The 13,616-nt window shown below is 33.4% G+C and overlaps 2 protein-coding genes across 6 annotated transcripts in view; one reads left to right on the top strand and one right to left on the bottom strand.

The window, feature by feature from the left end:
* Positions 1-366: 366 nt before the first annotated feature.
* LOC126734731 (DNA methyltransferase 1-associated protein 1) lies at positions 367-7,734 on the top strand. Its single transcript, XM_050438453.1, has 8 exons — positions 367-722; positions 774-940; positions 992-1,210; positions 1,261-1,356; positions 1,462-1,659; positions 1,809-1,962; positions 2,017-2,171; positions 7,402-7,734. Exons 1-8 carry the CDS (start codon positions 515-517, stop codon positions 7,510-7,512), a joined length of 1,308 nt encoding a protein of 435 aa, XP_050294410.1. The 5' UTR covers positions 367-514; the 3' UTR covers positions 7,513-7,734.
* Positions 7,663-13,616, bottom strand: part of LOC126734730 (optineurin-like) — a 33,759-nt gene continuing 27,805 nt past the window's right edge. For 3 of the 5 annotated variants that reach the window (XM_050438449.1, XM_050438450.1, XM_050438448.1), the window contains exons 8-9: positions 11,027-11,227; positions 7,663-7,948 (exon numbers count right to left, since the gene is read on the bottom strand). In XM_050438449.1, coding sequence (XP_050294406.1) covers positions 7,838-7,948; positions 11,027-11,227 — 312 coding nt within the window. In that variant the 3' untranslated portion in view covers positions 7,663-7,837. Of the gene's footprint in view, positions 7,949-8,059; positions 8,212-11,026; positions 11,228-13,616 lie in introns of all 5 variants that reach the window. The other 2 variants (XM_050438451.1, XM_050438452.1) reach the window with 2 other exon arrangements.

The raw sequence follows: 13,616 nt of genomic DNA, 5'->3' as shown, positions 1-13,616 counted from the left end.
TACAGGTACCGACGACAAAAGCCACAAACTCAGACACTTATAATGAATGAAACAACAGGTCGTTTTTGTTCGGTGTGGCAGACAGTGGCTTTCAATATTTTCATGGAAAATGCCACCATAGTACATTGTTTGGTTTGCTTTGAAAAATTTAAAAATATAATAAATCAACTTATTATAATAATCAGTAATATCAACTTATGAATAAAGAAAACTTGGTTGAAGAATGTTTTCTTTATTCAAAGAAGTAACCAAACGGCGACCTGAGATCTACCGAATGTTTTTTTGATTAACCGGTTAATTCAACCGGTGAATTCTGAAAAGTGCCCTATTTCGTCAATGTCAACGTCATCTGTCAATACGATATGACAGTGACAGCAGAGGTATTAACCCATGCAGTGACAGTTCGTTTGATTTTTATCTTATTTTTTGTTTATAAAAAAATAAGATCCTCCAAAAACTAACTTTTAGTTCAGAAGTATTAATACATCCTTTTAGTCTTCAATAGGACTTAACCATGGCTGATGTAAGAGACATAATGGAAATTGAAAGGGCCGCCACCCCGGAGCTGACCCGAGAGGCAATTTTAGGCACAGATAAGCCCAGGAAAAAACTCTCTGCAGGCCCCAAACCTTCCAAAAGACCGGAGGGTATGCACAGGGAAGTTTTTGCTTTATTGTACAATGACAATAAGGATGTGCCCCCCTTATTTCCATCTGACACAGGTCAGTTTTTATTTGTGTTTTAGACAATTAATTTCAAATGAAATATCTTAGTTGGAAATGGGTATAAGCAAGTGAAAATCAAGTTGGGAATGAGGAGGCCTCGAAAGTGGAAGTGGATGGCTTTCACAAACCCCGCTAGGACTGATAATGCCACTTTTTACCATTGGAAGAGGCCAAGTGATGAACCTAAGGAGTACCCCTTTGCAAAGTTTAATAAAGTACATAATTATTAAAACATTGGCATAAAAATTGTAGCAATTTAATTTTAGAAAATTGAGCTTCCGACATATACTGATGTAGAGTACCAACAGCATTTGACATGTGAGTCATGGTCCAAAGAGGAAACCGATCATCTTATGGATTTGGCTCAGAGATTTGATTTGAGGTTCATTGTCATGGCCGACCGATATGACACTGAGAAGTTTAGTAAGAGATCAGTGGAAGATTTAAAAGACAGATATTATAAAATACATGGGATCCTTGCCAAGGTAACATTAGAAGCATTTTAAAGTGTTTTATTAATTATTGACTGTCATAGTTGAATGGTGAAAAGAAAATTTACACTTATGATGCCGAACATGAGAAGAAAAGGAAGGAGCAGCTCAGGAAGTTGTATGAGAGGACACCAGCACAAGTATGTTTTTTTTTGTTTTATAATTTAAATTATTGATTTAAAATCAAAAGATTAGTAGAGTGGAAGAAACTGTGTGTACCTATTTTTGTTATGGTTTTTTTATAGATGGATGAAGAGCAGTTCCTCCTAGGTGAACTGAAGAAAATAGAAGTGCGCAAGAAGGAGAGAGAACGTAAAACCCAAGACTTACAAAAGTTGATTAGTCAGGCTGATAGCCAGAATGACACTCCAAGGAAAACTGACAAAAAAATCCAGAAAAAAAAAGTTCCTAACCCCAGTAGACCTTCCAGAGTGGACACCAATGTAAGTAGCAACATTAAGTGTGACAACTGTGATTTTTAATAAGCTGTTATTGCATTATAGTTATCTTCAGGAACTAAGGTATCTTAAAATGTCATTTTGTTTGTGTTGCTTTTAATGGCCTTTTGTTAATTTGTCTGCTTTTTTTTTAGTACATTTTACAGGCTGTTGAAAGCGCAGGCATAAAATTCCCTGATTACAAAAACAGTGGGGTCTCCCTAAGGTCCCAAAGGATGAAATTGCCTGCCAATGTGGGCCAGAAAAAGTCAAAAGGGATTGAGCAAGTGTTACAAGATTTAGGATTAGGTAGGATTTGTAATTACTGAATTGAGTTGCTTAAAAAACTTGATTTTTTTCAAGAATTAAATCCCACACCCTCAGAAGAGGTGTGCCAACATTTTAATGAACTGAGAAGCGATACAGTGCTGCTAATTGAAATCAAAGCTGCACTGGCAACATGTGACTACGAGCTGCAGTCTTTGAGGCATCAATATGAGGCCTTGGCACCTGGAAAGGTATGTAAATATTTTTTATGAAATTTAGGGTGACCATATATTTAAGTTTATTACAGTTAAGGTACAGTACATATTAGCGAAAAATGAATACTTGGTTGTTAATTATTAGATTAATTAAGTCTATAGATATTCCAAGAAAAATTCTCTCTGAAGTCAAAAAATTACCTTCTGTCTTAAAAAAAGATGCTAGAGGCCTGAAAGAAATCAAAAAGTTCCTAGATGTCTAAAAATTTGAAAAATTACCTTTTTTGCCTAAAAATTTATTCATTTATTTAGAAAACAGCACAAAATTAAATAATAGGCATGTTACAATATTGCATGAAATAATAATTAATCTAAAGTACTGTCACAGTATAAGTATTTATGTGTTTATTTGTTACAAGTATCAACAGCTTTAAGGCCATTTACAGATACTAACTTAACATAACATAAAAAGTACTGTAATAAATAATAAAAGGAAATACAAAAATGAGCAAATACATAATGCGTATAATAACGTAGAAATTACACTAATAAAATAAAATAAATATATAGAAAGAGGTATATTTTATTTATTGTTTTGCTTTTGAGGGCTATTTTTATTTTTGTTTGTTTGATTAATAAACAATTATTATTAACTAACCTCAATTAATTAAGATGCTAACTTTAATGTTTAAAGGTGCACACACAGTTTTTTTAATACCATTGTGCATTGAGTAGTATTGATATTAAAATGAATGTTGAACCAATTACTGATCAAGTATTTACATAAGTATAATGATACAATTCAGTAGGAGTTTTGGACTTGTGATTGTTTGATTATTTGTGAATATGTTTATTTAAGCTATGGGTATATGTTAGTATGATTATAAACAATTGTAATGCTATTTATTGTCAATAAATTTATTATTATTATATAAATAATAATTATTATATAATTTTAAAAATTACCTAACTAAATTGTATAGCAAATAATTACAAAGGCACAGTATATAAATATTCATAAAAAATCTTTAACTTTTCAAGTGAATCTTAAATAAGGTCAACTCAGATCAATTTGAAATTGCCACCTTATTGAATATTCCAGAGACTCCATATATTGGTGACACTCAAATCAAAATAGATGAATATTTATTTGAAATAATAAATACTTATGTATGGGAAAAGGGTATCATATTAAAGGATTATGAATTTTTTTGAGGACCAAGACAAGATATTGATAGAAAACATTCAGGCTTTATTAAATCAATGTTTAGAGCATAAAATACAAAATTTTAAATCTAGATATACTACTCAGTAAATATCAACCTAAACTGTTAAGTATCAGCGAACATTGGTGTAGGCATCCAGGCAGGATCAACTTAAATAATTTTACATAGAATAATTAATCGACTCGTAAGTAAATCAATAAGTAATAAATTGAACAGAATGTTTAAATTTTATATGCATTTTTTGTTACTTGGTTTTTCATCACAGTTGGATCGAAAAGCTATCAGATGTAGCAAGATGTGATGTAAATTCTCTCTATAAAAGTAACGTGACAAATATTTTAATGAAATTACCCAACTCCCATTTAAATCCAAGATTGATGATCATCTGAATCTAACGTTTTTACTAGCATCACTAGGGTTTTCCAAGGCTCCAATTTGGGACCTCTGATGCTCTGTAGGGACTGTAGGTATTCAAAGACCTTATGTTTTGCTAATGACTTTAAAATGTGCATGGAAATAACTTCAGTGGATGATTGTCATAGTTTACAAGGAAATTCAGAAAAGAGTTGAAAGCTGGTGTAATTTGAATCATTTTAGATTTAATGAAAAAATGTGTTGCTTTGTGTTTTTAACTCTTAAAATATAAAAATTTAATCAAATATACTTATAGTATTAATGTACAATTACAGAACTGTAATCATGAGAAAAACGTGTGCGCATAGTAAACAGTAAAGTAGCATATACAGATAACATTATTGAGTTGGTTAATAAGGCATATAAAAAATGGGGCTTATTGTCAGATCCACAAAGCCTTTGATTGATGACTGTTGTCTTAAGATTGTTTGACAGTCTGGTGTTGAAGTTTGGTTGCATTTTATGATATATGGACTAAAACTATACACGGTGTACAACGTGAATTTCTACAAATATTAGTTTTTCAAATAAAAGGTATAATATTATAAGAATCGAGGCTATAATCACTTATTATTGCAGGAGTTTAATAGATAAATCAAGATTTGTCTTGTACAAGATTTTACCCAATAAAATTAATTCTCCAGAAATACTTGCAATGCTTCCACTCTTTGTCAATACTGGTAGCATGGATTTTCCCAGAACAAACATTTTTAAGGATTCACCAATCCATAAAATATGCAACTGAGCTGCAAGTCACTACTTATACTTGAATTTAATTAGCTCGAGTAGATTCACAAAACTTGTAAATGACAGATTGTTTGATTCTCAGATGCAATCTTTGGAGTTCTAGTTGGCATTTTTTTTTTTGTTAACTTTTAAGGGTTAAGTTGGATAAGGGGTTAATTAAAATGCCAGCTTTTCAAAACTTTTTTGCTTTTATTGCCAACGTTTCGGCCTATTTTAGGCCTTCTTAAGGGCTTCATTTTTTTTTGTTACATACAGTAGAGTCTCGATAACGTGAACTAATTAGAGATGACTGTGTTCATATTTTCGAGGAGTTCATGTTGCTGGATAAAGTTAATCGCATGATAAACTAACACGTATATGTACTTTGAATATATATTTTATTGGAAAATCAAACAAAAACATGTTATACAGTTAGTAATACATAATTGAAAATGTATATGTATATGTTTATACATGGTATAAAGAAAAAAATATTTATTATATAGGTAAGTATATGTATATATTTAATCCGTTGTTTTTAGAAAAAAGTGATCTAACTTTGTTTGACGGATACGTTGTTTGATTGAAAGAATAGTTGCACATTCACGTAATTTGTGTAAAGACTGAATATCCTCGAAGTCGGCATTGTTTTGCTCCGCCCATTCTAGACCTCTGTTAAATATACGAACTGCCTCAATGAGAGAGTGACTTTATCCATAGCCTGAGAAACCTCTGGATCTTGATCCTGTTCAGTTTCTGAATCATTAGACACTGCAGTACAATTCTCATCATGTTTAACGAAGTCATCTTTATTCCATTCTTCGATATCTCCACGTTCGAAGTCTTGCCCTGATCAATTTCTTCTAATAAATTGAGGTTAGTCTCTATACAATGCCATTCAGGCTTAGCAATTCTTGACGAAGAGTTGCCAAGGGTATTGTGTCTTCACGATCATCATTGCTTTGGCTTTCGAAAATATTTTTCCAACACTTTTTAGTGGTTGCTGGTTCTAATTTATTCCATGCTCGTGATAAGTTTAAAATAGCATCCCTGAGGTTGTATTGTTTGATAATGCCATTCATGTCGTTAGATTTATTAGCTACAACCATTGCCAAAAACATGGAGCCATAATGCAGTTTAGTCAACCTAATAACGTTTTGGTCCATAGGTCACATTGGGAGGCATATACATAACTTGAATTAGTCCATCATCAGATAAAAGTTCCTCTACTGGTGGATGACTGGGGGCATTATCCAATAAAAGAAGTGCTTTCTCTGGAAGACCTTGTTTCTTAAGAAACTTTCTCACATAAAATTAAAACAAACTTTTAATTTTGAAATGTATAGCTATGGCAGGAAATTTGCCTCAGGAACAAAAATTTCTTTGAACCATTCCTTAAAAATTCCGGCTGTCATCCATGCAGATTGTGAGTTTTTGCAGTGTACAGGAATGTAAGAGTTCTTAAAACTTCGTGGTTTTTTTAGCTTTCCCTATTACCAAAGGAGTCAATTTAAGTAGTCCAGTCGCATTTGTACATGCTAGAAACGTTATTCTTTCTTTGGCTGTTTTTCTTCCGGGGGCAGTTTTTTCTTCACTGGATACGTGAGTCTTTCTGGGTAAAAGCTTCCAGTACAAGCCGGTTTCATCGGCGTTGTACACTTGGTTATAGTCTAAGTTTAGGTCCTTGATTTTTTCTTCAAGTTTACGTAAGAATGGTGAAACCAGCTCGGGCCGAGAAGATATAACTGGTTTTTCACCAGTTATTGTTAGGAAGCGTATGCCAAATCTTTTATTGAACTTTTGCAACCACCCCGAGCTCGCAGAAAAAGTGAAATTTTTGTCGTACAGTTTTTCGTGAAAATATTTGGCTTTCTCTTTTAAAATTAAACCACTTATTGGTGCATTCCTCTCTCGTTGTACCACTTATACAAAGTTTTTTCCATTAATGGATATTCACAAGGTCTAAGAGATTTTCGTTTATCTGGTCCAGAAAAAGTCAAGGCAACTGTTGAAGTAATTTGGTCTTTTTTCTTCTTAATTCCGTGGATTTGGCTATTCCATATCCTCATTTTTTGCTAAAAAGGTAACTCCGCAACCTCTACTAACATCGGACAAGAATTGGCCTTTTTTTTCCAGAGTTAAATAATTTACTTTTTAGTAGACATCGTGCTTGTTTCGTATTGATCGGCGAACAAACACTGAATAAGACGCAAATTTCATATCTCTTCCAAACATGTACGATATACAATTTGGCGGCGATATGCAAAAGCACTAAGTTAGTACAAAAAGTACTAAAGTTGCCGACAAAGGGAATATAGGAAATGCCGCTTAATGCCTACGGGTAAAACGGTAAAACGATATAAATATTTTTTTGTTCACGTTACAGAGGCGAGATATTTTTGGCGTTTACGTTTTAGAATAGGCTGAATACCAATTAGGCTGTTCACGTTTAGGGATGTTCACGTTATCGACTCTACTGTAATTGGGTCGTCTTGGCTGTATAGATAAATGATTTGTTTTCAATAGTATTTAATTCTACTTAAAATTGTAATAGAAGTTTATTTGTAATGGGCATTATGTTGATGTATTATAAATAAATAAATAGAAAATTATATATTGTCTAACTTGAGGTCGAGTTGCTTTGTATCCTAAATCAGAAGTTGAAGCTAAGCGGATAAGCTTTGACGTGGCATGTACTGAACACATTTTTGAAGTATGCCAGTTTAAGGTTACAAATAATAAAGCTATTTATTTGTCAATATATCGTTCGCCTCAAAACAACTTATGTAAAGAAACGTCTTGATGGATTTTAATTCTTTTAACTTTCATTCAAATATCCGCTCTATGGTCACCTTGATGTAATTAAAAAAAAAATGTTTTAATTGATTTTTGAATTTTAGACTTTGATCATTCCTCCCCAACTAACCAACGGGGAAACCGACCTGAATAAGACAAACCCGGGGGAAATCATTGATGTAGTCGGCTCGCCGGGGACTCCATTGAATACCTAGCTAACAGTTTTACGAATTAGGATATAATTGTGGTAGTTTTTAAAAATGCATTCTCATGTTTAGGTATATGTGTATTATATAGATGTAATAAATGGACTTCCTTCATGTTGTTATTAAGGACAGAAAATAGGAAATTAAAAAAAAAACATATTGGGTTATATGTATTTATTAAACTGTAACCATAATACAGATATTCAATATTAAAGTAATTCACCTTAAAAATACTAATTCTTACTTAAAAATTACTCACTATTCATAATCACATCCGGCTTAACTAATTCCTGTCAATTCTAACATGGCCAGGACCGTAACTACGTACAATTATTTACGGAAGTACTTCGTCTAACTCGATACAACGTAGAACGTGATTTTCGATGGCGTTTGGGGTGCTAAAACCGAAATTGCACTTGGGACAGTAGTACGTTTGACCGGATCTCTGAAAAACGATTATGTATGATTATCTAACCTGTATATGATAATCAAAGATTCGCTAGATTTACATTAGGGATTAGATACAGTCAACCACACTACAAATTTCTGAACACACCTTAAAACGTTAGAAAAGCGTCAAATGAAGGCTGTAAAAAAGTCCTACCAGGGGGCGTGACATACGCACGTGTCGAGATGGTCTTGGACCATTTTCACCGACCTGAATTGCACTTGGCATATGGGGCACGGATACCTTTGTAGTATCGGTGACTGTATGAAAAGAATTTTTTATTAATTAGGTAAGTTAGGTATTTTTTAAATAAATTAATTAATTTGTGCATGAATAGTACGAAGTTAAATTTCCAATCCTATATCAGAGTGACATCTCAAAGGGTAGGGCAGTAAAATTATGTTTTTTCTTTGATATTTGATAAACTACACCATAAAAACACATTTTCTAGAAAATCCAGACAGTAATTTAGCACCGAAATGATTTTCATACTCATATCCTTATCTCAGTCTAATATATCAAAATGGAGGGTAAAAAAATGATGTTTTCTCTTTCACACGAGTAAACTATAAACGAAAAAAACATTTTTCAAAAGATCCAGACAATAATTAAACAATGAAATGATGTTAAAGAAAATACTGGTTAAATTCAATTTTCATTCTTACACCCCCATCTCAGTCTAACATATCAAAAAGGAGGGTCAAGAAAATGATGTTTTCTCTTTCATATTTAATAAAATGAAAAAAAAAAACATATTTTTCAGAAGATCGAAGCAGGAATTTAGAAATTAAATGATGTTATAGAAAAAATTGGCGAAATTCGATTTTTATGAAAATCGTTTGACTGGTGCTCGGTATTTAGAATTTTTGCGCAACAATTTACCAGTGCTCCTTGAAAATGTGAATCTCAACGTTAGGCAGAACATGTGGTTTCTTCATGATGGTACTCCACCACATTTTTCACGACAAGTGCGACAACATTTAGATCGTGTGTTTCCCGGACGATGGATAGGCCGTGATGGTCCAGTTGGGTGGCCCCCTCGCTCGCCTGACCTTAATCCATTAGACTTTTATTTGTGGGGTCATATGAAAACAATGGTATATGTAAACGAAGTTGATACTGAGCAAGAGCTACGACATCGCATAAACGCTGCCAGTGACGCAATTCGCCTACAGCCTGGTTTGGCCCGTGCATGTACGTCTTCATGGATTCGACGAGCTCAAGTCTGTATCGAAACTAATGGAAACAACTTCGAACAGTTGCTTTAAATTAGTTTAAATTAAACGCGTTAAAAAATATACGTTTTTTATTTTAAAAAATACGGATATCTCCAAAAACTAAAACATATTTTACTAAATTTTTTTTTCATTATTACTCATCAACTATCATTTCCCAAGTTCATGCGCATAGGTTGAAAATCACCCTGTATCCACTACATCTAAGTGTCTTGCATGAAAATTGACCCAGTTTCATCATATTAGAAGGCTACATAAGAAAAAATTAAAGGAAACTTCCATGATCACTGGATAGGAGCATATGGCCCCATCCAATGGCCTCCCAGATGGCCAGATCTGAACCCAAAGAAAAGATAATCCATAGATGGTAGAACCATACTTAAGACAGTTCGAGCAGTTGAAAAACGTGCCCAAAAATATATTGACGAACAAGGTGAAAAATTTGTTATTTTAAGATTATAAGTTGATGTTAAAAATAAAGTTTGTTGATACAATTTAATTGTTTTCGCTTGTGTGTCATAACTTCCTTAATTTGTAACCTAGGAGAAAAGCCATTATAAACTTTTATGTTTTAACAGAAAAAAATTAAATATACAGGAGTTTCCATTAAAAAAAAAAAAACGTTATTTCCCTCAATTATAACTTTGTATTTTCACTTATAACAAAGTTACCAATGGTGGAACCTCATTTGGATAACCCTGCAGTATGTATGGTTAAACATCGAGTAGATATTAAAATTTCAGATAATAGGTCTTATCATTTTTATCATGTAGTTACAAATATTTATTAAAATTACAAAAAACATGTTTGTCAAATCTTTTTTGTATAAACAGTGAAAGTTTCAATATTAAAATAGATTTTTTTGACTCTGTTCTATCTATTTTTTGTTTCACAATTATTTGTTATTGCAGTTACCATTTTTTGGACACTCTGTATTATATGGTTTTACTCAGTGGTGCTATAGCCGACTTCATTTGTGACATTTGTCGTTCATCTTATGGACAATTAATGGATGTCCATTGGATCTTTATATTTCAAAAAAGAGGGAACCTTTGGATGTCAATAGGACACATCCGCGCTGTCTGGGATTTGATTAACTAAACAAGAGAAACACATTTTCCAGAGGAACCAGGCAGTAATTCAAAAATGATATTATAGAAGACTGGTAAAATTTAACTTTTCATTCTTATACCTCCATCTCAGTCTAACTTATCAAAGAGCAGGGTCAGAAAATGATGTTTTCCCTTTCATATTTGATAAAATATACAAGAAAAACGCATTTTCCAGATGCTATACAGAAATAATATCAAAATTGTAGAAGATAATCCTTTATACAATAAGGGTCCAGACTAATAAGTAGTTTTGAACTTCGGCATTAAATTTTTTTAAATTACTTTATTAGTTCATTTGGAAGCTTATTGAATATTGAAATACACACATATGCAGGATTTCGTTAAGTTGGAGAGAGTCTATGTATAGGAAAGTTTAAAATTTGTGTTCGTGTATCATAAGTAAAGTTTGTATTATTTCTGTAAATAAGTTTTTATACAGGGTACGGCACTGGAACGTGCCGCAACACTGATTGTTATGTGCCTGAGGAAACTGGAATTAAACCGGCGAAACGTCGCACTAAACTAATAGAGTTTTAATCCTACTCCTAAGTTCCGACGAATCTTGCCATTTGCAAAGAAAATGTTTAATCACTATAGTGTAGCGAAAAAAGTCACATTCCACTGCCGTACCCTGTATTTATTGATTTTTGAATATTGAACATTCTAACAAAAAATAAAGACCTCCATATTTGAAAAATAAAAAAAAACTATGAAAAATTAGTTCTTACCGCTTGAGGTTCCTCCCTAGCAGAATGCCTGGGCCTCCCGCCGTGTTGCCTCACCTGCTCCCTAAGCAATTCGATCTCTTCCTGCATTTGCTGATTGCGCCGGTGCAAATGTTGCAGATCCTCCGTTAATTTGTCCTTCTCTTGCTTCGTGCTCTCTTTCGCTTCCCGTTCCGCCTCGAAGTCGGCTTTGTAAATATCCAACTAAAAAAAAAGTGTCATACTTGTTTCATGAACCGTTCAGTCCTCCAGCCGTCAAAATTTGCGTGCAAGACAGAAAGAACCTCGTAACCACTTTTGGGACACACTGTAGAAGAGCCTTATGGGATTCAGATTGGGTGAAAAAAAAACAGAAAATAAAATCATACATTAACTGTCTACGCAGCGGAAAATGTAACAAATCTTTAACTCTCTAGCATAAATTTAGACAATAAAGTAATATCTTATTTTATTCCAAGCAGTTGAAGATATTTATTTGTTTTTTCTTCAACTGTCTGGAAAGTAACAATAAAATTATGTACGAGGGCGGGTCAATAAGTCCGTGACTTTTTGGATAAAAGACAGGTTTTTATATAAAAAGTTATTTTATTTTTCAACATAGTCTCCTTTGAGTTCTATACACTTAGTCCAACGTTTCTCCAATTTTTTTATCCCTTCGGAAAAATATGATTTGTTGAGGTCATCAAAATAGGCATTTTTTTGAGAGATGATTTCGTCGTTGGAGTCAAATCTCTTTTCGCCGAGCCATTTCTTTAAGTTTGGGAAAAGGAAATAGTCACTGGGGGCTAAATCTGGAGAATAGGGCGGATGAGGAAGTAATTCGTAACCTAATTCATGGATTTTTGCCATGGAAACTGCACATGTGTGGACCCTTGCATTGTCCTGGTGGGAAAGAACTTTTTTTTTGGCCAAATGTGGTATTTTTTTCTTTGAGTTCCTCATTGAATATATCCAATAAGTTGGTATAATATTCTCCATTGATTGTTTTCCCTTTTTGAAGATAGTCAATGTGGATTATACCGCGTGCATCCCAAAAAACGGTCGCCATGACTTTATTGGCTGACAAACCCACCTTTGCCTTCTTGGGCGCCGATTCACCCCGAGAAATCCACTGTTTTGACTGCTGTTTGGTCTCCGGCGTGTTGTGGTGGATTCACGTTTCGTCCACGGTGACGAAACGACGCAAAAATTCGTCCATATTGCGGTTGAATAACGCCAAACACTCCTGGGAAATTGTCACACGGTTGCGTTTGTGGTCGATTGTGAGCAAACGCGGCACCCATCTTGCGGAAAGCTTTCTCATACCCAAATGATCATTCAAAATTGAAACTACTGAACCATGTGAGATGCCTATGGCTTCCACAATCTCTCTCACTTTCGGTTAAAACCAATCTCCGATCGGCTAAAACCATATCGTGAATTTTTTCGATTGTTTTGGATGTAGAGACCTCGACTGGGCGTCCAGAACGTTCGGCATCTTCCGTGCTTGTACGGCCACATCGAAATTCAGTAAACCACTTCTTTACCATGGAAATGGATGGTGCAGAGTCCTCATAATATTTATCAAGCTTAGCCTTGGTTTGAGTGATGGTTTTTTTCCGTAAAAAATAATGCTTATTGAGCACACGAAATTCACTTTTTTCCATGTTCTTCTCAAAACGAGTGGTAGTCTGCTATCAACAGCTGTCAAACACACACTAAATGACGCAGCTTGTTCAAATTTTGACAGGCGTCAACTGATAGTTCTCTGTTGACAGGAGCAGAGTTGCCATTTCCACTAAAGGGCGGGAAATTCAAAAAGTCACGGACTTATTGACCCGCCCTCGTATCAATTGTCTAGATATAATATGAAATATTGTTGATTAATTGTGTATTTCTTCCAGGCAATTAAAGAAGTAATAAGTCCTCAATTAATTGTAATAAATTAAGGATCATCAACTGTTAAAAAAAACATTTTTTTTTCCAGGCGGTTAAAAACATTAATTTGTCTTTTAGTCAACTGCCTGGAAGATATAAATAAAATCATATATCAACTGTCTAGATAAAATATAAAAAAGTACTCAACTGCCTGAACTCCTGAAGGATCATCAACTAGTTATAAAAAAACTATGCCTTTATTTTTTATTATTATTTATCCAGGTAGTTGAAATTATTCAAATGCCTTTCCTTCAACTGCCTGAAAGATATAAATGAAATCGTATATCAACTATATAAATAAAATTTAAGACGTTGTTCATTAATTTTGTTTTTCTCTCAGGCAGTTGAAAAAGGTATAAGTCCTCAACTGATTAATATAAATTAAGACTAATCAACTGTTTAAAATAAGTACACTATGATATTAATATTTTTTCCAGGCGGTTGAAAACATTAAGTAGCGCTTTCTGCAACTGCTTGAAAGATATAGATGAAATCATATATTAACGTTCTAAATAAAACATGATGTTATTGTTGATTAACTTTGTATTTCTTCTAGGCGTTGAAAAAATAGAACGGCCTCAACTGCCAATAAATTAAAGAGTATCTATCAATATGTTAAAAAAAAACTAAGCTGATATTTAAATTTTTTTACAGGAAATTAAATACATTCATTTGT

Source organism: Anthonomus grandis, chromosome 3, assembly GCF_022605725.1.
Source record: "Anthonomus grandis grandis chromosome 3, icAntGran1.3, whole genome shotgun sequence".
Taxonomy (NCBI): Eukaryota; Metazoa; Arthropoda; class Insecta; order Coleoptera; family Curculionidae; genus Anthonomus; species Anthonomus grandis.
The sequence above is the reverse complement of the archived record's forward strand: the minus strand, read 5'-3'. Positions and strand labels throughout refer to the sequence as shown.